The 27,007-nt window shown below is 54.0% G+C and overlaps 1 protein-coding gene across 1 annotated transcript in view; it reads right to left on the reverse strand.

Moving 5' to 3' along the window:
• Positions 1-263: 263 nt before the first annotated feature.
• HCN4 (hyperpolarization activated cyclic nucleotide gated potassium channel 4) overlaps positions 264-27,007 on the reverse strand; it is a 41,816-nt gene continuing 15,072 nt past the window's right edge. The window contains 8 exon segments of the mRNA XM_070378502.1: positions 264-852; positions 854-1,869; positions 1,981-2,145; positions 2,571-2,811; positions 2,909-3,055; positions 4,992-5,210; positions 7,235-7,396; positions 16,862-17,285. Coding sequence (XP_070234603.1) covers positions 412-852; positions 854-1,869; positions 1,981-2,145; positions 2,571-2,811; positions 2,909-3,055; positions 4,992-5,210; positions 7,235-7,396; positions 16,862-17,285 — 2,815 coding nt within the window. The 3' untranslated portion in view covers positions 264-411.

Here is a 27,007-nt window from a genome sequence, read left to right on the forward strand (position 1 = left end):
AGTGGGGCTCCAGGTTCACAGCTAAGGGCCTAGTGGTGGCTACTGCCCTAAAATGAATACAATGACCGGTCTGCGCTAGGAACCCCAAACATGGGTCATCCCCACCCCTGCCAAGCCCCAGAGACCCCACCTGCCTTCCTCTGGCTTTTATACTTGGGCCCTGCCTGCTCCCCTCCCCCCTCCCTCCCTCTAGTGCTGAGTATTAAAATAGTCTATAAAAGCAAGTGACCAAAAATCTATAGCTCTAAGAATACCTGGTTATTTTCTGCTGTCTTTTGTTTTTCTGGTGTGGATTTTTTTAATGATAATTATTATTGTTATTGGTATATCTCCTAATCACAGTTAAACCTGAAGGAAAAAAGAAGGGAGAAAAAGAAAAAATAGAGGAGAGGAGGAGGGAGGGGACGCAGCTCATAGGTTGGACGGCAGTTTGGAGCGCACCGGCTCAGACCTGGCCCCAGGTTCCCTCTGGGGAGCAGCAGTCAGAGGGGGCCCCCCAGAAGAAGTGGCTCTTGCCCCAAATAAAGAAAGAGGGGGTGGCAAAGAACCTGAGGATGTCTTCCGAGGCAGAGTGACGTGCTGGCCAGGGACGGCACCATAGGGCCTCCCGGGGAGACCGAGGCCCCCGCTGCCCCCGCTGCCGCCCCCGCCTCTGGGAAAGAGCGGGAAGGCTGCCACCGACTCCCCAGAGGAGTGCGGGGAGGCTCTGCGGAGAGTCTGCGCCCCGTCCTGGGGGAGGGCCGGCTGAGAGGCTGAGATGAGCTTGAGGTCCTGGGTCAGGCGACCAGGGGTGAGGGGCGGCGTGCCCCGGCGCTGGGGGACCTGGGGCGGCGGGGGGCTGGATGCAGGGGGCCAGGAGCAGGGATCCGTGGGAGCCAGAGGCCCGGGGCGGGGCACTTGGGAAAGTTCTTGGAGGGCCCGGGCTGTGGCCAGGAGGGCTGGGCCCTCCTCGGGGGGTGAAGGCGACAGGAGAAGCCCCCCCTGAGGCCCCTGCCACCAAGGACAGCCGCTCAGGCTGCCGCGGGGGTGTCTCTGGCGTACTCGGCGGGCCGGCGGCCAGCCCGGGGGACAGCTCCCCGGGAGGCTGGCCCAGCTGCCCGGGGCTGGACGACGGGGACCTGGCGGACGGCGGGGGCGGCAGGAAGGGCTCCGCGAGTCCCAGGCCTCCCCGGGCCCCCGGCAGCGGGGGCGGCGGCTGGCTGGCCTGCGGGGAGCGGGCGCCCGGCTGCAGCGGGGTGAGCAGGGGCGAGTCGGACGAGGACAGGGAGCCCCCGAGCGCCTTGTGGAAGTGGCCGAACCCGGCGGTGGCGGCGGCGGCGGCGGTGGAAGGCGTGGGCGCTGGGGAGGAGCCGCCGACCCCTGGCGGCGGGGAGGAGCTGGACGAGGGGAGGAGCGGGCTCAGACCGGCCGGCGCGGAGAATCCAGCCAGTTGTTGGATGTGAAAGGAGGAGGAAGACGGCGTGTCCACCTGGGACGGGCTGCTGGCGGGCGAGGCGGAGCCCAGCGCCGATGGGATCAGAGACTGCAGCCGCTTCAGGTGCCGGGGCGTCTGCCCGGCCCCGAGGCCGCCGAGCCCGGGCCCCGGGGGAGGCCGGAAGATGGCAGCCGGCAGGCGCGGGTGGTGAGTGAGGGCGATGGCCACGGAGGTGGTGGCGGCGGCGGCCTGCAGCGGCGCCTGGATCAGCGGGGTCCAGATGACCGGCGTGGGGGTCGGCGTGGCGGAGGCGGCGGCCTGGACGCGATGCGCGCAGTGCGCCATCTCCCTGTCGTGCTGCACGATCTGCTGGATGATCTCGTTTTCCTGGTAGTTGAAGACGCCTGAGTTGAGGTCGTGCTGGACTTTGTGGAGGAGGATGGAGTTTTTCTTGCCTGGACCACCGAACAAGATCAGGCACTTAGGCCGGGGTGGGAGCAGACAGAAGCCTGTACCCCGCCCCCGCCCCCGCCCCGCCGCCACCTCCCTCCCGGCAGGCAGCTCACCGATGCGGTCCAGGCGGTCCAGCGCCACCGTCTCGAAGGCCCGCCGCATCATGGGGTACTCCTCCAGCACCTCATTGAAGTTGTCCACGCTCAGCGAGTAGAGGCGGCAGTAGGTGTCAGCCCTCACGCTGGCTGTGCGTCGGCCCCGCGTCAGCAGGCAGATTTCTGCCAGGATATCAGGAGTCAGTGGCCTCCCAGCAGATTCCACAGAACCCCACCACCACCCCGTCCCACCCTGACCTGGGCCCTGCTGCTGGGACAGAAGCTTGACAGGCTCACAAGGCCCCATCCCCAGGCTGTGACCCCTTCGGATGCCAGCCTGCAACCAAATGGGTACCAGACTAACTCCCATCTCTGGAACCACCCCTGTATGAGGAAAGGGCAACCCACTCCAGTTTTCTTGCCTGGGAAATCCCATCATGGACAGAGGAGCCTGTCAGGCTACAGTCCATGGGTTGAAAAGAGTCGGATAGCATGCGCCAGCCTCACAGACACCCACTCCCAGGCAGTGGCGTGAGGGTCTGTGATGTCATTCTTGGTGACTCCCCAACTCATTCCCCTGTCCCCCCAGGACCCCTTAGCTGCTTCACCTCCAAAATAAGAGCCATCTGCCAGCTTGGTCTCCTTGTTGCCCTTGGTGAGCACGCTGACCACCCCGTGCTGAATGAAGTACATCTTCTTGCCAATGGTGCCTTCGCGGATGATGTAGTCCCCAGGCTGGAAGACCTCGAAGCGCAGCTTGGTCAGCATGGAGGTCACAAAGTTGGGATCCGCGTTGGCAAACAGTGGCATGGAGGCCACCAGCTTTCTGCAGTTAAAGTTGATGATCTCCTGCTCCCAAGATGGGGTGAATTGAGAAAGGGAGGCGGAGGTGAGGGGAACCGCCCAGCAGGAAGGCCTGGCTCCCCTCCCGAGCCACCAAGCTCACCTCCCGCAGTGGCTCGCTCAGCTCGCCCAGGATGCTCTCCTCGTCGAACATCTTGCCCTGGTAGCGGTGCTCGTAGTAGTCATGGATGCGCTGGCGGGTGTCGGGCGGGAGCTTGTGGAAGGACATGTACTGCTCCACCTGCTTGTACTGAGTGCCAGGAGAGAGAGAGTGTCACCTCCTAGCCAGCCAGTCTGACCGCCCCAGCTGGCACCACGCTGTCTCGGCTGCTGGTGACTAGAGCCAGCATGGCTCCCGTGGGCCTTTTTGGCTGACCTTTGAGAGTGAGGGCCTCAGCGTGGATGTGGCCCTGACTCCCAGCCACTTGGGGTAGAGGAGGGGCACTAGAGCACCCAGTCTTCACCATGTTCAATACAATGATTCCTCTAAAGGTCAGTCTCCTCTATGTCACACTGTGGACAGCGCGGCCTCGCTCACAGACTCTAGAAGGAGCTGTTTCCCAGCAGTTGTAACAAACTGGCAGAGGCAGCGGAATGGGCTGCATTAGAGGTTTGGAGGGGTTGGAGACTGAAGGCAGGATGCCTGACGCATCAGGTGGGGCATGTGTCCAACCATGGGCTCCGGTGAGGCTGAGTCTTTGCTTAAAGAGCAACTCCAGCTAGGCCTACCAGCTGGAGGGAGGGGCTGGGTAGAGAAGGGATGTTAAGTAAAGGTTTAGGGACAAAAGATTGTGAACCTAAGTGCCCAGGACTTAACCAACTAAGAAACGCTCCTGCCCCTGGCCCCCCGGGGTGATGGGTGGGTGCCGCTCCAGCCACCCCTGGATTGTGGGTGGAGAGTGGGGATCCTCAGGTGCATAGCTGGGATAGGAGGCACAATTAGGCAAGAAACAGATGTTCCCACAGGGGGATGTAAGGGAAGTCCCTGTACCCCAGGAACCATCAGAAATAGGATGTACTAGCGCTCCAAAGAGGGGGACACAGTGCTGCGACAGAGCAATGACAAGAAGGAGGTGATGTTCCCTAAGGTTCTTCCAAGTGCCGTGACCCAGGCGGGAGCCAGCTGGGATGAAGGAGAAGGAGCTGATGACAGGGCAGCCGCTACCAGGCACCAAAGATGGCTCCCGGATTCTGGCCTGGGCGTCTGCACTACTGTATCCACTAAGAAGACAGGCATGAGGGGAGGTTGGAGTGGAGAAGGCTGGAGAATGTTCTCATCTTGGACGTGATGAGGGTGAGGTCCAAAGAGGCATCAAGTACTGTGGGGCTTAAGAAGGAGCTGGGGGCTGATTATACTATTTGGGTCCCACTGCAGTGAGATGGACACAGAACATGGGGTGGGGTGGGAAGACAGCAACCCCTAAGAAAACTGGAGAGAGAAAAGCAGAGATTTGGGCCCACGCCACCAGGCGCCCAGCGTGGGATGACTGAGAAGATGAGCCAGCCAAGGAGAGTGGGGAAACGAGCAGAGATCACGCGGTTGTGCAAACAAGTACGAAGCCCAGCAGGGAGTCATAACTGTCAGGGGCCAAGCAAGACAAGGACCCCACAGGACCCGCTGGCTTTAGCAACACAGAGGGCACAGATGACCTCAGACTCAGCAGGCTGAGAGAAGGGCAGATTCAGCATCCGCAAACAATGCAAGTTGGGTTGGTTGCATGGTGCATTGGTTGGTTTTAGGAATTTGTCCATGAGAAAGAGGCAGAGAGCAGAAAAGATAGCAGCCGAAGCCGAATGATGGTGGATGGACAGACATTTTTAAGAAGGGAGAGATGGGGCAAGTGTCAGTGCTGGTGTGAGGGCCCTGGAGAGGAGGAGGCCTGAGGGGACTGTGGACACAGCATAGGGGGCCAGGTGGGAAAGGGGCCCTCAGGCAAGAGACACAGGCCCCCATTACAGCAGGAGGAAAGGGGGTACAGATAAAAGACATTAGAGGTGTTTTAAGGCTGGGAGCTGAGCGTCCCCTAAGAGGAGTCCCCCACTCTGTCGCCCACCCAGGGAGCCCCCATCAGAAGGGGCTGGACCCATGGAAGCCCCGTGCCTGTCAGCCTGTGCTCCCTGTGGGAAGGAGCGACGGGCAGGTTCTCCTAAGAGAGCCCAGGGTGGACCCCGGCGTTCCGCCCTACCTTCTCCTGGTACTGGCGCCGGGAGGAGTCCAGGGACTGGATGAGGGCGGTGGCATGGCCGATGAACATGGCGTAGCAGGTGGCACCCACAATCATGCTGAGCATGGTGAGCCAGACGTCCGACATGCCCACCGGGGCCTGCCGGCCATATCCGATGCACAGCATATGGCTCATGGCCTTGAAGAGGGCGTAGGAGTACTGCTTTCCCCAGGAGTTGTTCTGTGGACAGATGCACAGGTGGGCAGATGGGGAAGGGGTAGGCCAAGGAGAGGCAGGCCCTTCTCTTCAGCATCTAGAAAAGCCACACCCCTCCCCCAGCCTAACTCCCAGTAGCTGGGGCCCAGGCTCCCAACCTTGCTGTCAGCTGAAAACCTTGGTTAAGGAGCGAGGAGGCTCGGCAGCCCAGGGTGACCAAATGAATCCCTCACCTAGGCCATTCTCTGGCAAGGCAGGGAGGGCAGGGCTCAGACCGGGAGTCCCAGCAAAGGAATGGGCTCAGCCTAGCCCCTGGCTGACGTCTCAGCCCCTGGGGCAGCCGGGAGTCTCCCCAGTAGCCAGGGCTCCCGGCTGGGCCACCCCGCTGTCCTGCACTTGCTGAAGCAGCTCCATCCCTCCCACCAAGCTACTGCCAAGTGAAGCCCATTTCCCCACTGACCTCAATTATAAAACCAGATATGCTTCCCCTGGGGGGACAAGCTCAGGCAGACTGAGCCAAAAACGCTGTCCTCATTTTGGGTGAGCAAAGTTAAAGAGCTGCCGAGCTAAGGTGCCTCCTGTGTGAACCCAGCCTGCATCCAGCCAGGGCTGCGCCGCTTGTTACCCTCCCCTACCCCAAAGGTGGATGGTCGGAAACCCACACAATGCTGGGGGCGGGAGGACAGAGAAAGGGAGCGAGGCTCCTGGCTATTTTTGTCTGCAAAGCCAGTCCGTGTCTCAAGGAAGGCTCAGTGTGGGAACACTGGGCTTGGAAGGGCCACCTCCTAAATTTAGTGCCTGTGTGGGCCTGTCACCCACACACAGAGCAGAGTTAACTGCCCCAAATGAGGGGGCCACCAGGTGGTGACACCCCACCTCCCCAGTGCTCTCTGCCCACAAGGTGGGTGCATTAGCATTGATGTGGAAATCAACCCTCACGCATGACCCCCAGACTCTTGCCCAGAGCCCTAAGCACTACAGAGGTCACCAAGATTGTTTTCCAGCACCTGGAGGGAGGCACAGGAGCTGCCAAGTTCAAGGTCACTTTGACCATCCTGGACAGAGCTGAGCTAGTCTTGGGGTTCTCAGTTCAGACAAGGGTGGGAGGTCTGCAGGGCTGATGATCTTCAGGGGTGGAGGGCCCTGGGCTCCTGGCCTGGGGCACAGGGTTGGGGGGGCAGCCCCCACTTGCCTCCAACCAGGGCTTCCGGCCTTACTGCTGAGCCTCTGGGGACCCGGAAATTCGATCCATTTGGCCAATTCATTTACACTTAACTCATCAAAATGCTGAAAGATGCCTCAGGGTCTCTTTCACCTCTTTCAAAGCCAGTTTTCCCACCCCTGGGATCCCTAGAGACCAAACCAAACTAACTGGGATTGAGAGGAGGAGGTGAGGGTTCCCAGAGCCAGAGAAAGGCTCACAGGTCCAGGGGATCCTCCATCCTGCCTGGAGCTCACCCTGTCCCTGGGAGGCTGGGGGACCCTGCCCCATGGCTCTTCTCACCCACCCACAGGGCTGGAGGGGGAGGGAGATCAGGCTCCATCTAACCGGCCTTCTCTGCTCAGGACCCCCACGCGTGACCAGAGTGTGGGTCTATGGGGCAGGGAAAGGAGGGGGGTGAGAAGGGGCAAGGAGGCAGAAAGGCAGCCCTGGGCTGCTGCTGGAGCAGAAAGCGGCAGCCACATGAGATCTGGGGTCTGTGTGGGCTGCCCACAGCGCCCCTCCCTGGCTTCTCTCTCCTAGGCTGTTAAAGGTTGTTCTGCCCCTGGGAGCAGACGTGTAAGAGGGCAGGAGCCACCAGCCCGGCCTTCTCGCACCTGGTATAATCTGAGGGAGATCAGGTCTTAGTCTCCCTGGTGCTGTTGGGGCCCTGGGGAAGCTTGGTGGAGGCTCTAAGGTGGCAGCGGCAGCAGCAGGGAGGCGGGGGCGCCGCCCTAACCAGCACTCGGTGGAAGGTCCTGCATGCCGCGACTCAAGGGCCCCACACGGGGTCTGCTCTGGCCGGGGCACCGTCCTCAGTCCACCCCACAGCCGGGCCGGTGCTCACCACCATATTGTTGATGGACACCCAGCAGTCGTCGGGGAAGTCCTGCAGCATGGGCACCAGGAACTGCAGACAGCCGTCCCAGTGGCAGAGCAGCAGCATCATGCCAATGAGGTTGACGATGCGCACCACAGCACTCGCCAGGTCGTAGGTCATGTGAAAGATCTGCAGGCAGAGGGGAGAGAGTGGCCCACTGGGCAGTGGGTGGGGGGGCTGGCCTGGTCCCAGACCTGGCAGATCCCGCAGCTGTTTGCAGCCCCCCGCTGCTCTGCACACATGGGGCAGTGCGCCCAGCTTGGTGCATGCCTCAGCCGTGACGAGGAGAGAAGGCATCAGGCCAGACACTGGGACAAGCAGCCTGCAGGCAGTGGGGCCCCAGAGGGATGCCATCTGGGATCCGCATGGATGCCGAGTACCTCCCATGGGGCGTCCAGCTGCCCAGGCCAGACACATGAAGGGAGGGCCTGCAGGGTCCATGAGGCCCAAAGTGGGCAGAGAAACTGCTTCCTCAGCTTGCATGGACTGTGAGGACAACACGCAGAAGAGCCAGCCCGCCAGAGGCTTCTCAGGGGACCACCGTGGGTGGTCAGGCCAGGCAAATGGTATTTCCCTAAATCCGTCACTGGTCTCTCAGTAGACCCCAGGGAAAGTGGGCTCTGCCTAAGGCAGCCACGGAACTGAGGGGGAGCCATATCGACACACAGGCTCCAAGTTCCCACAGTCCTTGATCCCAGACCCCACTCCTGCCCGCTTCCTAGCTGTGTGACCTTGAGAAAGTCCCTGAACCTCTCTGATCCTTTTTGCCTCATCTGGAAAATGCAATATAACTTCTTAACTTTGAGTGGGTTGTCAAAAAGATTAAATTATACATATAAAGTGCTTAGTACTAGGTATGGAAGTATTCAATAAATTGCAAACCATTATTAATTGATAAGTTGTTAATAATTAATCCTTCTGATGAGTTAATATGTATGAGAAGTAATACTTTCCTGTACAGTTTAATAAAATACAGCAGCTTCAACCCCAGCCCACGTCAGCCTCAACGCCAGCCCACCTAGCCCCCAGAGGGGCCCCAGGCCATCCCCAGGTGGATGGCCACCCATCCATCTCTATTCCTGTGGCTCTAAAGTGAGGGGCTGAAGTGTGGCTGGGCAGGCCCGAGGGGCACATTCCAGCACCCCTGCCCCATCCCCTCCTCCCAGAGCTGCCTCTTGGCCCAGTTTCAGCAGGGGTCATCCTGGAGACAGGATGGTGAGGGGACAGAGGTGGAAGGAAGTCTAGAGGGAAGCTTCTGGAAGTTCTGACCTTGCCTCTGGCCTGGGAGACTTTGGGGGTGCCCCACCCAGAGTTCTGGTCCCTCCATGTGACTCCCAGGTAGACAGCCTTCCTGGAGAGGGGCTTTGGGCAAAAACTGGAGACTTGTCAAGTGCCACAGAGAGCTAGTTCAAGTCCATTTCAGATGGGGGAAACTGAGACCTCAAGAAACAGACTCTAGATATTTCAACCCCTGGCTAGTGGTCTTTTAGTAACAGCCCTGTAGCTGGTGGTAGGATATTCTGATACTTGAGACCTTAGTTTTGCTTTCTTTTTTTAAAAAAAATTATTATTCTTTTCGGCCGTGGTGGGTCTTCGTTGCTGCGTGGGCTTTTCTCTCCAGTTGTGACGAGCAGGGGCTCCTCTCCAGTTGTGGCACTCGGGCTTCTTGCTGCAGTGGCTTCTCTTGTTGCGGAGCGCAGGCTCCAGGCGCACGGACTTCGGTAGCTACAGTGCACAGGCTCAGTGGTTGTGGCTCCCGGGCTCTAGAGCACAGGCTCATAGAGTTGCGGTGCATGGCCTTAGTGGCTCCACAGCATGTGGTATCTTTCCAGACCAGGGATCAAACCTGTGTCTACTGCATTGGCAGGTGGATTCTTTACCACTGAGCTACCAGGGAAGCCTCTTAGTTTCCCCTTCTGAAATGTGGGCTTAGCCTGGGTCTTGGTCTGGAGAAACCGAAGATGAATACGTCTTGTCCATCACCCCCTGGGTTGTGCCCACCTGTGGCCCCCTTAGTAGCATGACTCTGGATGTACCAGCTGAAAAGACGAAACAGACCTTGGACAGTTTCATGAACCATGGCAGCTCTAGCTTGTCCCATCGCCCCTTACATCCCTGGGACAGAGGGACAGTAACACTGTACCTGCCGGGAGGCACCCAGTCCCTCATTCATCATCTCTTTCAAACTCACAACAACACTTTGCTGAAGATGTTAACCCATTTACACCCAGGCTCAGAGAAGTAAAGGGACTTGCCCTCAGTCATGGTGGCAACAGAAGAGGCAGATTGGAACCCAGGGCTACCTGAAAATTCTTAGACTGGTCCAGGGCAGAAAGGGTGGTTTTCAGTAACTCCATTTTGTAAATAAAGTGAAAATGTTAGTTGCTCAGTTGTGTATGACTCTTTGTGACCCCATGGACTGTAGCCCCCCAGACTCCTCTGTCCATGGGATTTCCCCGGCAAGAATACCGGAGTGGGTTGCCATTCCATTCTCCAGCGGATATTCCTGAGTCAGGGGATTGAACTCAGGTCTCCTGCATTGTAAGAAGATTCTTAACCATCTGAGCCACCAGGGAAGCCCTACAATTCAAACCCAAAGTGACCAAGTGATGTGGCCCGATCCACACTGCAAGCTGGACCTCAGGTGTTTCATCCTGGAAGCCTGGCACACAGTGTAATACCATAGACAGAGCTGTGTGCCCAGCAGCCTAGCCCCAGTGGGGCCCATATCCCAGCCCCAGGGTTGTCAGCATGCCGTTGCCTGACTAAGTTGACATATCCCTGTGTAAGGAGAGGTGGGTACTAGAGACCAGGCAGGGCAGGCAGCTCCTGAGGACCAGCGCCCCAGATGCAGCTCCAAGGGAATATTCCACTTATGTCTCTTCAGTACCTGCTTAGGTAAACTCAGTAGCTCCATGACCTTCGACTCACTAACCTTTCACAGTCTTGGTCGATAAGGGTGACACCAGCTCCCCTACTCTGGGGGGAGGGGGAGGGGGAGTGACATGGAACCACCTAGTCTCAGAGATGGCTAGCATCTGTTCTCACCACCCACCACCCCTCAACTACAATAAAGCTATATATCTGCCCTCACTTCTCAGGGTTGTTCAAGAAATTAAACTGGCTAAGAAAGTGCTCTGGGCCATACAGAAATACATAGGAGGTGGAGTGGGGACAGAATCATTATTATTAAGTTCCTTCATTTCCGACTCTTATGAACTGAATATTTGTCTCTCCAAAATCCATACACTGAAGCCCTAAACCTCAATGTGATGGTATTAGGAAGTGGAGCCTTTGGGAGAGGATTTGGTCATAAGGGTGGGATCCCCATGAATGGAGTTAGTGCCTTTTTAAGAAGAGACATATGAAACAATATATGGCCACCTGAGGACACAGAAAGAGCATGGTTATCTATAAACCAGGAAGTGGGCCCTTACCACAACTTGACTACAACAGCATTCTAATATCCTTCCAGCCTCCAGAACTGTGAAAAATAAATATTTGTTGTCTAAGCCCATCAGCCTGTGGTATCTTGTTCTAATAGCCTGAACCATATACTGCACTGAAGAAAGCCTTGGACCAATTTTAGAAAACATCCCAGACTCTACAGCCTATGATAATGGCTCCTTCCTATGTCTTACTTTGGGTCTTAAAGACCAGATCAAGGTTGGCACATTTTAATGCAATGTCTTTCCTTTTTCTATCATCCTTGTTTTTCTTTTCTTTGTAACTAATTTTCTTCCAAGATCAGGTCCCTGTCTAATCTTGCCTTTATCAGGATCTCAGCAACAAGTATGCAGGACAAGTGGCAGGGTCTCCGGAACTGAGACGTGCTTAAGTGACAAAGGCAAAGGTGAGGAAGACAGTGATGGGGATGATAGGGGCCAGAGGTGCCATGAGGGTGCACGGTGGCATTTGAAAAAGGCCCCACTCTGGGCTTCTCTGGTGGCTCAGACAGTAAAAAATCTGCCTGCAATGCAGGAGACCCAGGTTTGATCCCTGGGTTGTGAAGATCCCCTGGAGAAGGAATGGCTACCCACTCCAGTATTCTTGCCTGGAGAATCCCATGGACAGAGGAACCTGGCGGGCTGCAGTCCATGGGGTCGCAAAGAGTCAGACACGACTGAGCAGCTGAGCATGCACACACTTGGCTTTGCAGGAAGGAAAAAGGTGCTTTTCCCTTCACGTGGCACAGACTCACGTATCCTCATACAAGAGTGTGGTGGTGGTGGTGGTGGCAGTGTGCCTCGTATTGGCTGAAGGGTGCAGGTGCTAGCAGGTCCAGCAGGGGTGGGTAGTGAGAGTTTTGGTGGTGTGAGGGGTACCGTGGATGGCTCTCACACACTAAGCTAGGGGCACCGACATGCAAAGTCTGAGCTTTCTGCAAAGAGCTTGGGGGGGCACTTCCATTCAGTCTAAGAGGAGACCCCAGATAGTGGACACTCACCCCTCCCCCAACACTCCACAGCACCCAGGTGTGGTTCCTGAGAGCAAGGCTGAACGTTGCTGGGAGAGGTTGCTAAACACTCGTGTGTCCCCACTGTGAGCTGGGGCCACAGGCCACCTGCAAGTCAGCTGCACTGTGCAAATATTTGTCTTGCTCTTTATACCTCATTAAAACCCCCTTTTATGATGTTAGTTCTGACTCCAGGGGTTGAGTGTCTTCATTTTGAGGGCCCCACAAGGCTTGCTAGGCAGGTGGCCTGGGCAATTCCCTCTCCAAGCCTAGCATGGCACTCAAGGGATGCTCCTACTCCTGCTCCCTTCTGCATCTTCTGGACCACAGGGCAGCATGTGTCTCCCACTGCCTCCCACAGTGGGCAAGTGCCTTCTCTGCTCTGAGCCTCAGTTTCCTCATGCCAGCTCCCAGGGCTGTCCTGGGGATCAGCTGGCACACAGGAGGTACTCAGCACATGGTAGTTCCTTTCCTTCCATCTTTTTCCCAGCCCTCAAAACAAAGAGCTGATTTCCTCAGTCCTGGGGAGAGACCAGAAACTGGAGTTTCTGCCAAGGCCTCTTCTTGGTTGAGTTCCCTCCTGAGACTCATTTCCTCCTAGGGAAGAGGGAAAACCTTCTCCCTGTGTCTCTGGAACAAGTGACCACATTAAGGACAGCAGTCCAGGGTTGGAGAGAGTGGATGGTGTGTGTGTGTGTGTGTGTTTCCTGGGTACCAAATGGAGGTGGCTGAGCTGAGCATCATGCTAGGTCCCTTCCTGGAGCTTGTAGAGAAGACCCACTCCCACCCCCCAGGACCATGCCTCTGGGTCATCCTGAACTCCCAATTCTGAGAGAGGTAGAAAAATTGAGCCCCAAAAGGAGAAGATATTTATCAGGGTTTACACGCCCCGGCCTGACCTTCTGCCTCCAGCCCCTCCCACCACTCCAAGATGCTGCCGAGGGAAAGAAGAGGCTTCTGGGATGGGTCACTGGGGTGCTGGGCCCTGCAAGGGAACATCTGAAGGGGGGTAACCATGGTTTCTAACAATAGCCTCTGTGCCTCTAACAAGCTCTCACCTCGGAGGGAGGGAAGAGGCTTGGCTGGAAGAGGTTTGGGAGGAAGATGCTGACCTAGATCACCCAGGATGGAGGCAGAGGCTGGCATCCTCGGAGACAATCGCCCACGCCTGCCAAGCCCCTCCACCTGCCCTGACTCCTAAGAGCCACCCAGGATGGAGGCAGAGGCTGGCCTCCTGCCCTGACTCCTAAGAGCCACCCAGGATGGAGGCAGAGGCTGGCATCCTCGGAGACAATCGCCCACGCCTGCCAAGCCCCTCCACCTGCCCTGACTCCTAAGAGCAGCTATACTAACATTCAGGACCTCTGGACGGGAGGTTGGCCTGCGCTGGGCTGGGCTGGGCTGGGCTCGGGGAGGGTCTGAAGGCTGAGGGTCGGGACCCCAGCCTCTCAGAAGCTTTTCCTTCCCCACAGGAGGCCAGCTCCCCAGCCCCCATCCAGGGCCATGACTGTGTCCTCAGGACGACCAGCTAACGTGATCCTCGCCCAGGGAGGTTGGAGGGGGCCTGAGGCCCAGCCTCCGGGAACATCGGAGCACATGTGACAGGTGGGGAAACTGAAGTCCAAAGAAGGGAAGAGATGCGTGTGAGTCACAGTCAGTGGAGGAGACAGAGCCGAGTCTTCCCTGTGAAATACCTCCTTCCTCAGCTCAGCCTGAGATTGGAGGCCTCAGAGGGTCTCCCTGCTGCTTCCTCCCAGCCAAAGTGAAACTGGGAACAGCCCCAGGACTTGGGTAGGCTACTGAGAATCTGGAATCAGGGCTCCCGGGGCCAGCTGGGAAACCCCAATCCAATCCCAGGGGTTTAGTGGGAGCCCTTGGCTAGACAGTGTGCCTGGCAGCCACCAACTCAAAGTAATTTCCTTCCCAGCTGGTCGGCAAGATAAGGGTGTGTGTGTGGATGGGGGGCAGGGAGTCTTCCATCTGGCCTCCCAGGATCTCCCTTCCTGCCCATGAGAGCAGGTAACGTTGTCCAGTTCCAGCCCCGACCTGGGGCCTTTGTTCAGGGTGAGAGCCTGCCTGGCCAGTTTTGGGTAGCCCAGAGGGGAAACAGGCCACGGGCCCACCCTGCCCAGCCACTGGCAACTCAGCCAGCTCTCCCCAGAATACATGGTCCCCAGGGCCCTGGCATAGGTGAGGAGCAAGGTTCGCCCCCAGGGGTCTGGGGCCTGGAGACATGCACTGATGTCAGAGAAGGGAAAGAGCGACGCCTCTGCTTTGTTTTCCCCCATATTCCACAACATGTGGAATCTTAGTTCCCTGACCAGAGGTCGAACCACACCCCCTGCATCTCTGCACTGGGAGTGTAGAATTTTAACTACTGGGCTGCCGGGGAAGTCCTGACTCCTTTGCTTTTAATCCGCAGACTAGCGGTAATTTCAAGACACACAGAACTTCTGGGGTTTCTTGGGGACTGAGGGGCCCCACATGGTTCTGAATTTCCACCTGGGACAGAAACCAAGAGATAAGCCCATCAGGGCATTCCAGGAGGTTCACCTCCATCTTCCCTCGGCAGCCACTCAGAGCTGCCCTGGCCACCACTACCCTGAGCCCCCCCAGGCACTGTCCCCTCTTAGCCCTGAGTTCAGACCCACATGCTAACCCCTCTCTGCACCAAGTCCCCCAGGTTCCTCAAACCCAAACTTCCCAAAGAACTCACCCCACGCTCCTCCCCTCCACTGCCTGCCTCCCCAGTCTGAGCGGGGAGTCTCTCCCAACAGAGGGAGTGGTAACAGACCCAGCCAGCCTCCTTTCAGGCTGCCTGAGAACGTGGGAAGGGCAGGAAACTGGAGTCGGGAGACCTGGGTCAAAATCCTGCCACTGGGCAGCTGACCCCCTCACCCTCGGTTTCCTCTGACAAATATGGATAATAAATCCCACCCTGCTGAGCTTGTCAGCCAGGTGTGAGGAACCAAAGAAACCATGGACAGAAAGTCTTTAAGAAAAATAAAGACCCTATAGAAGCAGGGGGGTTACAAGAAAATTGAGTGGGGAGGGGCGTCTATTAAACAGTTCTCTGCACCGGGCTTCACACCAAGGGTTTTGCAAACGTTATCTCTTTTAATCCTCGCAACAATCCACTGAGGAAGGGATGACTTACTCCCACTTTGCAGATAAGAGACTGAGGCTTGGGGGTAAGGCTGCCTCTTAGTCAGTCAGCCAGGATTTTAATTCAGGTCTAATTAATCCTAACCCCAAAGCCCACACATATTTCACCACGCTCTGCAGGGATGTGGACCACACTGCTGGGAGCCAAAAGCGCTAACTGGACCTGATCCGGCTCTGCTAGAGGTCTGCTGTGTGACCTTGGACAAGCCATTGCTTCTTCTATCAGCAGAAATCATGCAAACTTTTCAGCCCAAAGAGAATTCCTGTCATGAAGGGATTCTGCCAGGCTGGTGTAGGCACTTCTGCAGCACAGGTGTTCATGACACCTCTGACCTCAATCTGCCAGTGCCCTAACTATCAGCCATGGGCACTGCTGCCCACAGCCCAGGCTGCTGCAGGGAGTGGGCAGGGGGCGGGGCTTGCTGTCCTGGGCATGGCACTTACGTCCAATCACACAGAGGTTCCAAAGAACAGGAGCCTAACAGTGAGCCGTGGCAAGACATGGCCCTCTGCAGAAGCTTCCCCAGGTGGGGGCCCACGCTGGACCCTGAGCCTGGTACCTCCAGGCTGGCCTGCCTGCTGCTGCCAGCCTATAGCCCTCTCTTGCTCCCATAGATGACTGCATTCAGCCCACAGATGAGTTAGGTTTGTTCGAGATGGTTTTGGCCACTTCGCTGTTTTACAATTTTTATGTAGTCTCTATAGCCAGTGCTCTGCCCAGGGCCCCTAGCAGCCCTTTACAGCTTGTGCTCACACGTCTCCAGAAACGCACCAGGCCTGCATTCCCTACAGCCAGCACTCAAAGCTCTTTATCAGAGGTCTGGCTCCAGGAAACCACTTTGCCTGCTAGCGCTGTCAGTGCCCTGAACCTGTGACTGACTGGTGAAGGGATATAAAACGCCCACCTCCTTTGCCCTGATTGGGACAAGTCCCAGGCGAGCTGCTGCTGCTGTGGTTGTTCAGTCACTAAGTCACGTCTGATTCTGGGACCCCACCAACTGCAGCATGCCAGGCTTCCCTGTCCTTCGTCATCTCCCAAAGTTTGCTCAAATGCATGTCCATCGAGTCGATGATGCCATCCAACCCCCTCATCCTCTGCCACCGCTTCTGCTGCCTGCAAGTTGAGGTCTTGAGGTGTGCTGTGTCCTGTCAGAGAGTGTCCCCTGAGACTTAGCTTGGTGTCAGCCTTGTTTGGCTTCCTTCTTTCCTCTCTATTCCTTTCCTTCCTTCCCCTGTCCCTCTTCTCCAATCTCTTACCAGATTTTCCTAGAAACACTTTCTCCCCCCCTAACACACACACAAATCACCTTATACAAATCCTCACCTGAAGGTCTGCACCAGAAGAGCCCAATCTAAGATAGTTGTCAACAAAATTTGCACCAAAATCCCCATTTCTTCTTCTTATGATAGATCTGTAGATCTAGAAACCTGGGCCCATACCATTTGGCTGCAGTGGCCAGAGATGAGCAGAAGTGCCTGATACAGATGGAAGATATGCTCTCCAGTTTTCCCCAGTCCACCACACTCCCTATTGTCCTTCAAATGGCCATTTTCATATGTTCTGCCAGGCTTATGAGTTTTCAGACCCCACAATAAAGTGCAGTGATTAACAGTACAAGCTATGGAGTCTAGATTTACCAATTAATAATTCTGTGACATTATATAAATCCCTTCATAAATCCCTTATCTAAATCCCTTCATCTTTCTATATTTCCTCATGTGAAAAATGAGTACTTACATGTACCTATTTGGTACCTTCCATGCTTGAAACTTAAATGGGATACTGCCTGTAAAGTGATTTGTGTAGTATCTAGCACATGGTAAGAAGTCAAGAAATTACTAATATTTGTCCTCTTGGAGGAGATGTGCCTACTACAATCCGACAGCCCATATCCAACTATTTGCTGACTCATCACTCCCCTCGGGGTGGGGAGGTACCTCTCCCCTGAAGAGGTTTGGATCTGAACACTCACCTCTTCCCACTGGTGAATATATCGAATGAGGCGGGAGAGACGCAAGAGGCGCAGGAGGCTGAGGATCTTGGTGAACCGGACAATGCGCAGGGCCCGGGCAGTCTTGTAGACCTCCGAGTCGATGCGTGTCTCCACAATGAGGAAGATGTAGTCCACAGGGATGGAGGAGATGAAATCCACCACGAACCAGCTCTTTAGGTACTTCATCTTAATCCGCTGCGGGTCAAGGATGATCTCTGTGTTGTCCTCCACCACGATCCCTGTGCGGAAGTTGAGGACCAAGTCGATGAGGAAGAACGTGTCCGACACCACGTTGAAGACAATCCATGGTGTGGTGTTCTCATCCTTGAAGAAGGTGATGCCCACAGGAATGATGATCAGGTTTCCTACCATCAGCAGCAGCATGGTCAGGTCCCAGTAAAATCTGCCCAGAGACACACCGGTCAGTCATAGGAGGAGAGAGGGAATGAATGACAGACCCCAAAAGAAAGCTCAAAGAGAGCAAGGGTGGAGAGAGAAGTCTTGAGAGCTTCCAAAGTCCTGCAGGAGATAGGCGCATGGGTACCGGGGCAAGATGTAGTGACTGGCATAGCGAGAGGCTCTTCCTTAGTCATCCTTAGGGATGCTTTCTGCCTGCCTCTCCATGAACTCCCCGATGACAAGCCTCCTACTCCAATCCCTATACCCCAGTGAGAGGCTGAGAAGCAAACTAAATAATGACATCCAGAGAGAGGTGAGAGGCTGTTTTAGCAGCAGAAGTAGTTCACCCCACACCACCCCCAGGCTCAGGCCAGGCTGCTCCATCCTCCCTGATGGTCAACTGTGGCTTGAGACAGGCTGGCAGTTAGACATGCCACAGACCGTGACCAGAGAACAGGGGAGGATCAGACGCACAGCGGGAGTCTGGGAGACTGTGGGCGTGGGATCCAGTCCCAGCTCTGTCACTAACATTGTGTGACATCAGGCCGGTGCCCTCCCCATCTGGGCCTGAGTTTCCCCACTGTGCAATGAGGTCTGCACACTCAGTCCTATAATTCAGATCTGGCCTTCTCCCACACTGGCTCTCAGGGTTGGTGCTGGGGGGCAGGTCTCCTGTTAGTCTATTCCCTACAGTCAGAAAACCTCTGACCATCTCTCTCCCCTAGAGGTTTGCTTCTAACACAGTGGTCAGGAAAGTCAGTGATATCTTCAAATGCAGGCAGGGTTGTTTTTTTTTTTTTTTCTAATATACTTCAACAATTTCATTTTTTCCAACAAATAATTTATACTTAGCAAAGTAGATATTTTTCATGTTCAAGTACACATTTAAATAAACACAGATTGCACAATCAATACATTAATCACAATAAACTATTAGAAATATTTTCTCATTTTTTTTCTTAAAAAGTTTCCTTTAAACATTATTTGGTAGAAGGTACATACACTGTTTCAGTTAACTGGAAGTTTTTGTGATAAAAAACTTTTTTAAACTTTTATGAGAGTTGATGTTGTGTTCCTTTCAGGTGTACAGCAAAGTGATAGGCAGTGTTAATGGGGGATTTCAAGTACTACTCAATGCAATATAATGAGACCAGGGGGCTTCCAGCATCACTTCTCCCAAGGCCTCAAAGCAACTGCTAATACTTCCTGGGGAGGTGGGGAGGGACCCTCAGGGTGAAGCCTCTGAAAGGTTAAGCAATATGAGGAGGTAAAAACTAACTCACAGGTCTCCTACCTGGCCCAAAAAGGGCCCCTAGAGAGTATGAAGTGGAGAAGGCAATGGCACCCCACTCCAGTACTCTTGCCTGGAAAATCCCATGGGCGGAGGAGCCTGGTAGGCTGCAGGCCATGGGGTCGAGAAGAGTCAGACACGACTGAGTGACTTGACTTTCACTTTTCACTTTCATGCATTGGAGAAGGAAATGGCAACCCACTCCAGTGTTCTTGCCTGGAGAATCCCAGGGACAAGGGAGCCTGGTTAGCTGCCGTCTATGGGGTCGCACAGAGTTGGACACGACTGAAGCGACTTCACAGCAGCAGCAGCAGGGAGTATGAAGACAGCATAGGAAAGCGTAGACCCTGTGTCTAGAGGCGTGATATGCCCAAGCACCGGCCACTCCAGAGCTGCCCTAAAACAAAAGACTTGCACTGCAGAGCTTTTCTCTCTGCTAGTAATTTAGACAGTTACACAATGACAGATAAAGGTATTATGTTGGGCAGACATAGCCTATCTTCTCCCAAGAGAAATAACAGTTCAGCCATCTTTAATTCTCTACCGCAGGGAAGCCAGGAGGAAGAGAGTGGGGACAGCAGGACAAAACCAAAGTGTCCCTGCCTAATGAGGTCAAAGTTTGAAAAAAAATTACTCCACAGCAACTTGTTTTCTTTGTCAGACTCAAAATGATGCTATGAGTCAAGAAGAGGGCAGGGCCTGCTTCAGGGAAGGAGGGCGAGGCGGCTGTCCCATGTCACACAGCCCAGGCAAGTGCGGCTTCCCAAAAGACAGCTTCTGGCCGCTCCTTTGAAAGCCATGTTCTTCAGGGGCTCAAGATGAGACTTCAAGTCAGAGCTTCACTGGGCTAAGGCTTTTCATTCTAAGTCTGGTGCCAAGAGGTCAACTTTGTTTCCTTCCCTGCCCCTCAGCCCACCACCCTTTCATCAGCCCCACTCCCTTATGCCACCTGGGAAAACCCACCCCAGCCTTCACACCCACTCCACAGCACACGGAGCATCCTGCTAATGACTCGTGGGCCCTGCGAGAGTGGTTTCAGCTTCTATGCTGCTTTCAAGCTGTGTACATGCTTCATTCAGCCTCGTGAACTCATTCAAAAACAGCTGCTGACAACTCATTAGTGCCATACACAGGTATCCCCTTTCACACAGGCAGTGTGCAAACACCCCTATATACACATGGTCATTGTTCCTTTTACTTAATCTCTTGGGAAAAACAAAACAAAAAATTGTGACATAGAGGCCATGGAGGGCCCTGTGGCCCTCTGTACATAAAGCTAATAATATACCCAGACTGGAAGAGTTTCTAAAATTAACAGAGCGGGTGCAAGGCGGCTGGGAATGCTGACTCGGGTAGGCCTGCCACTCCAGCAGTTTCTACACTCTCCAAGCTCTAGTTCTCTCAATTACAGCCCAAATTTGAGGCAGTAATTAACAGGAGAATGTTTGCATTTAGTGATCTTCATAAAACCAAATTACACGAGGCAAAAACACCCATTTCCTTGCATTCTGACTAATTGTTTCAATCATGAGTTTCCAGATGCTAAGGGATATTTCTGGTGCCTGATCTGGGCTGGGGTCAGAATACTAGAGCACTTCTTCCCACACACCACTGTTCTGGAACATCAAAGAGAAACTCAAAGGGCAGCATAATATGGTAAGAAGAAAGAAGTACAGGCTCTTAGGCCAACCAACTTGAACTTGATTCCTGGTTCCATCATTTACTAGTATGTCATTTAATCTCTCTAAGCCTCAGTTTCCTCATCTGCTGCATGAGGATAATATTAACGAACTAGTGGAACTTTTTAAAGAGTGAAATGAATTGATATTTGTAAAATGCTCTGACCTATGCCTAGCCCATATTTTTAAATGAGTAAATAAGTAATTCAAGTCAACAGGAAAGAGGTGAGGAAGGTAAGTGAAATCTTCCAGGGAAGAGTCAAAGCAAAGCATCTGCTGGGGTGGTGAAAGGGAACTTATAATGGTTCAAGTAGCCAGTGGTGGAAGTCAGGGCCCAAAATATTCCCTGGACAACTGGATGGCAGAATCTATTTAACTCAGCAGAGAGATGCCCTGATCTCAGGGAGCTCATGGTCCAATCAGAGGACAAGGTTTAGACAGAAGACATGTTGGGCAATGATGTAAGAAACCATCTCAGGCAGCCCAGGCATCTGAAAAGGTGGGCTCCTGGGGGCCTAGACGGATGAGGTCATAAAGTGCTCCTGGAAGAGGTAATCGGAGTTGGGCTTTGGGAGCTGACCTTGGCCGTGTACACTATGTTCCTTACTCTTTGCCAGACGATTGCACAGATTTCTGAAGGCTGGGTAAGAGCAAAAAAAAAAAAAAAAAAAAATTTTTTTTGATGTTCAGCACCACGGACAGCTCCCGGTGTGCCTGCCAGCCCAACCGCACTGGTCCAGCCAGGGGAACTTGGCAACAGCCTCCACACCTCTCTGGCCCCTCTTCTCCTCCAGTCTTAGTGATCAGAAGCATCTCAAGTGATTCCTTAATGTCCCTGGGCATTTTCATTGGGGACTCCTTGGTGACTGACAACACTCTATTCAAAAAGACCCCAAAACTTGTATATCAAGCACTTGCTAATATTTGGTGCTTTCAATGCATTACTTAATTTATTCCTCACACCAGGACTAATGTGGCTGCTATTATCTGTATTTTATAGATGATGACACTGAGACTCAAGAGAGCAGTATCTCCCCTAGTCCACACAGTTAGGAAGGAGCAGACCCCAAATTCAGAGAGGTCAGTGGAACTCCTGAGTCAGACCTCTTGCAAGTTTAGGCACCTCAGCAGAATGTGGGAGGTGGACAAACCTTTCTGGCATCTTTGCATCACACTGGGGAGGTAAGCCTGCCACAGCAGGTACAGTCCCCACCCCAGAGACAAGAAGGTTGCAAAGAGGTTTCAAGGGGACTCATCCTCCTGACACCAGGACTCCTGAGGTACTTCCTGGATGAGCAAACCAACACAACTTTTGAGTATTAAAAGCACCCCAGTCATCAGCAGCCAGTAGGGCAAATTGTACCCAACCTGTAAAAAGGAAAACTGAGGTTCACAAAGGAAGGAATAGTAACATTCCAAAGCCTCAAGCTTTATGCCCAATGCTCCCCTGCCCACTCCCACTGGGTGTAGAATCATTCATGAATAAATCTCACAATCCAGACTCTATACATCCATGGTGGCGGGTGGCAGGCCCTGGCAGGGAGGCAATGGATAGCCAGACTCAGGCATGCTGGAGTTGGCACAAACCTGAATTAGAAGACTTGGTCTCCCCAAAGCCAGATGACCTTCCCCATCCCAGTGTTCTCTAAGTTAAGAGGAAGTCGGAGCCAGCAAGGGAGGGAATGGCCTGTGGGTCGGCTTTGGTGGAGTGGAGTGGTGGTGGGGGCACATGCAGAAGGAAGATGGGTGGCACAAAGCCCAACAGCCCACTCCATTAATACCTGGAACAGTTCACAGTCTGAGAGGAAGGTTATGGCCTCAGGGGAGCTGAGGGAAGAGAAGACAGGAGGCTCCTGACCCTGAACTCAGAAACTCAAGGGCCAGACCAAGGGCCCTCTTCTTCCCTGGAGGCTGAAGAGGATGCGAAGGGTGATAAAACAGAGGCAGAAGTGGAAGTCCCAGAGCAGGGATGACCTCCTTTAGTTTCTTCTTGTCCACACCTGCCCACGCTTGCCTCTGAGCACATATGTTTTCTCACACACACACAGACACAAAAACATTTTTGTACACACGCTCTCATCTTTGTACCACTGTTCATAGGGAACAATGGGATGGGGAGGGTCATCTGGCAATTCTGCCTTTGTACACATATCCATTTTCACACATACATATTCTTGCACATCCATTTGCATACATTTTGACACAAATGGTAGCCACTGGGAATCCTGTCGGCTGCAAGGAAGAGAATGTTGGGTTTTTGCCTGCTAAGATCTTTTCCATCTTCAACATTCATCTGAAGTGCTACCACTTCTGAGCCTTCTCAGCCTCTCACTGAAGCCCAGCCCAAGGTCTGGCCCTGGATCTCCTAGAATGCTGTGGGTTTCTTGAGTGCAGGGGCCTTGTCGCAGACATGCTTGTGCCCCTGCAGGGCTGGCAGCAGCAAGGGGAGGTATTCCCGTGCTTTCTCTCAGATAAGCAGCACACCCACAGCTCCATCTTGTACCCCTCCCCCTGCCCCCCACGCAGTTGGCTCAGACACCACTCCTAGCACCAGACTGCATTCCCGCCTGCCACCTGGAGGGCCTGCTGGCTCCTCCACCCAATAAGTCCAAGGCTGAGCTCAGCATCTTCCTCCTCAAAGCTGAAGGGCACAGTCAGCATTTCAATCACCTGGGCTGGAAACCTCACAGCCACCCTCAGCTGCTTTCTCTGTCCTCCCACCTGCCCCTGCAGGTCCCCCTAGCAGCAATCAAGTCTTGTCTGGCCCCTTCAATGACAGCTTCTGAATCTGTCCCCAAAGCTCTGTCCTAGATCAGTTCCTCACTACTCCTCATGCAGACTTTGTCCCTGCCACCCACCTCGTCCCCTGCCTCCTCTTTCTTTCCCTCCATGTCACATGCTCTCTGGGTTATCTGGCCAAACAACATTATGATTATGTCACTCCATGCTTGAACTCCACTCTGGAGACCCCAGTGGCTATAGAGGAAGGTTCAAGCTCCTAGATCCGCACCCCTGACTCCTCTTCCTTCTTCTCCCTTCCACTTCATTCACAGGAGCCAACGGGACACCCAACTTGTGGCCTCATGTCCGTCCACTTTGTGGTTCCTCCTCCTTCTGAGAACTGCCCCTATCTCTTGAACCCCCGTCTTTTGAAGTCCCTTCTCTCATCCAAAAGGAGGCAGTTCAACTGCCTCCTCCTCCATGAACTTCACCTGACTGTGCAGTGTGTCTGCGATAGCAGTCGTCACATTCTGCCCGTTTCACCAGGTACTACCTAACTCTCCTTCCAGCCCCAAAACAAAGAAGCCAGGCATCTTCATGTCTGAGAACTAGATGGGAGCTAAGAGCTTCCCCCTCCATTCTAGGCCCAGCACAGATAACTGCACAAGCTGACCATGAAGCTGATGAGAATTCAGGACAGCCATCAACAACTTACTGTTTGCCAGGTACTCATCTGAGACCCTTATATAGACTATCTCATCTAATCCTATGAAGTAGATACTATGAATACGCCCATTTTACAGTTGAGATAAGTGAGGCTCAAGAAGTTGGGAAATTTGCTGTATATGGTAGATCGGGATTTCACACCCAAATAGCTTGACTCCAGAGTCCCACTTCTTATCGCTCTATACAAATATAAACCCAGTCGATAGTATTTTCCCTTTCCTAAATTCTGTGCCTCCTCCTATTCCCTCTCTCCCTCCCAAACCTGTCCCCTGTGCTCTCTTCCACAGTACCTTCACTCTCAACTTCTTCACCCTCTAACCCACCTGCTTTTTCCCTTACCTGAACTTTAGTTGTGTCCTAAGGACATCACTCTCCCAAACCCCACAGACCTCAAGGTTAGGGTGGAGTGAGCAGCTTTGTCCATGCTAATGCCTCTTCCTGCCTGTGGTAGGAATGTCTACAAGATCTCTTGAGCATCCTGTCATTTGCTGGCCTTCTTTACAGCATCCACTCGCCACTCTTGGGGACCGTGGTGAGGCTTGCACCTGGTTCACAATCTTCTATTCCATTGCGAATCCTGCCTTCATCCTGGGTGACTTCTACTCCCCCTCATCAACCAGCAATAACACCCAGCCTCCCACTGGCTTGAAGTCCTGCCTCTAAAGTCTTCGCTCCAGTCCCTTCCAACAGCACATCCTGGACTGGGTCACTGTCTGCAGTTGGTCCATCTTTAATCTCAGATAAGCAGTGCTCTCTCCCACCCTAACCTCCTTTTCTGCTAGTTCTCTTATCCAATCATGCTAAGTCTGTTCTTTGGTGTCCCAGGAGCCTGCAGTCACTGGCCCTCTAATTATCCTGTGAGAACCCTCCTGCCTCCTCCCATTCCCCCCACACATAGTGGTTCTGCTCATCAACCTCTCTTGCCCCGTCCTCTGGCCCCGACTTCACTAGATCATAACTGTAACTCAGAGCCATCATCAGCTCTTCCCCTGTTTCCATGGAGGGGGGTGGGCTGTACAGAAAACCTCACAACCTCAGACCAGTCCTACTAAATACCAAGTGCCTTAGCTCCTTGTGTCTCTATTTCCTCATCAGTGTTTCTGTACTCAGCAGGGTCCTCACCTCTGCCAGCCTATCCTCCAGGAGACCCTAACAGCCTTTCCCACCCATTTTCCACAGCGGCCTTTCCAAATTATCTCCTCTCTCCTCAAAGCTCTGAAACCACCACTTTCCCCCTCCCTCCCAGCAGATAACAGCACTTCTTCACAGAGGAAACAGAAGCCTGCAAAATGCCCCCTTCTTTTCCTGCCATCTGACTACTCCCTTGCTTGTCTCTCTCCCTCCCCGCTTTCCCCCTCCACCCCCCAGTCACAAGGAATCAGTTGATGACTCTACTATCTGCTCTCTCAACACTGTTCCCTTTTTCCTCCCCAGGAACATTAACAGGTTATCCCCTCTCTCGCCCATATCTTCAGGCCCTTCTGATCAGCTTTTAAGATCTCGCACTTAATAAAATCACTCCCGAACCCCCACTATCTTATCTTTTCTCCCCTCAGAACCAAGCTTCCTGAAAGACGTGTGGCCGTCCCCACTCTCTCACTTCCACGTCCATTTCCCCAGCATGCCTCTCAATCCTGCAGCAACACTGCCGAGGCACACATCCTGCTGCCAAATCCTACAATTTCCGGTCCATTCCATCTTGACCCTCTGTATCATCTGACACTGTGCACCATTTCCGCTGAGACACTCTGCTCCACTGGCTCTTCTCTGTTCTCTCTGGTTCTCCTTTCCCTCCCATTGCAGGAGCTCCTCTATCCCTCCGTGACCTTTAAATGTTTTTGTTTCTTGGGGCCCCCACCTCCTCTCCCTCTTTACACTCTCCTGGGGTGACCTCACCAACTCCCAAGGTCTCAAAATTATTCGGCTGGCTTCCAAACCATACCTCTCTGTCCTGAGCCCACAGCCATGTGCTCTCTTGCTGACTACACACCTACACCTGGATGTCCAATGGGAACTTCATTCTTGACAGAGCCAGATATAACTTAGCAGCTCCCTGCACAAACCTGTGCTCCCAGCATGTGATACTACCATTCACCCAGACACTTAGCCTGGAAACCTGGGAATTATCCTCGACTCTCCCATCTTGCTTACCTTCCAACACTCAATCATGTGGGATCCAGCACGGCTCATCAACCCACCACCTGGCCCACTTCAGCATCTTCTTACCTGGGCTCCTGCCTTTCCCAGGACCCCACAGACCTCAGGGTCTGCATCCTCTCCATGCTTTGCCAAACCCAAAGTCCTTCCAGGCGCCCAGCTAAAATCTAAGCTCCTTGCTGTCATTTGGGGGCACTTCCTGATCTGACTCAGCCTCCTCTAGCCCTGTCCTGGGTGTTCTGCTCCAGACACACTCAGCAGCTTTCCGTGTCCCAGGCACCCAGGACTTTTCTTCTCCTCTAGGCTTTCCTACATATTGTCCTCTGCCTGGAGATACCCTCCCTAGCCTTGCCCACTCCAGGCCACTTGGTTCAGAGGAGCTGTCATTTTTCCTGGGAGGTCTTCTTTGTCTCCCAGGAAATCTGGCGAGGTACCCCTTGGAAAGATTGAAGGCAGGAGGAGAAGGGGATGACAGAGAATGAGATGGTTGGATGGCATCACCGACTTGATGAACATGAGTTTGAGCAAGCTCTGAGAGTTGGTGATGGACAGGGAAGCCTGGCGTGCTGCAGTCCATGGGGTCACAGAGTTGGACACCACTGAAGGACTGAACTGAACTGAGCAGTTTATCACACTAGGATGTAATTGTAGTCACTTGACTCTCTGAACTTAGTGCAGTTCCTTTTATGAGGTAGGTCCAAAAAAAAGCCTGGGAATGGGTGGATGAGTGAATAAATGAATGACTGAATGAGTCCCTTGGGAGCCAGAGACTGAGTGGCAGGAGGTCCGGCAGAAGCTACACAAAATGGGCAGCCCTCTGAGACCCTGACTCCTTCCCACGAAGCCTTCACAGGCCTCCTCCAAGAGCAGGGAGAACTTATCCCATGCAAACCGCTGCCTCCCTCCCGCCCCCCGCGCCAAGACCCGAAAACTCCCAACAACATCCACTAGCAAACGGCTCCCACCTAGTGAAGATGATGGCAGAAAAGTAACGGAGGAGGAGTGGGAGCTGGGGTGGGGAAGGTAGATGAACAAGAGAGGGGCCAGGAGAATGTGGGGTCGGGGTTCTAACACAGGGATGACAGGGGCTGGTGGGGGGTGACTGAGGCTAAAGATGTCAACCAAGGCCACGACTGTGTTTCCATCCTGACC

Source organism: Bos mutus, chromosome 10 (genome assembly GCF_027580195.1).
Source record: "Bos mutus isolate GX-2022 chromosome 10, NWIPB_WYAK_1.1, whole genome shotgun sequence".
NCBI lineage: Eukaryota > Metazoa > Chordata > Mammalia > Artiodactyla > Bovidae > Bos > Bos mutus.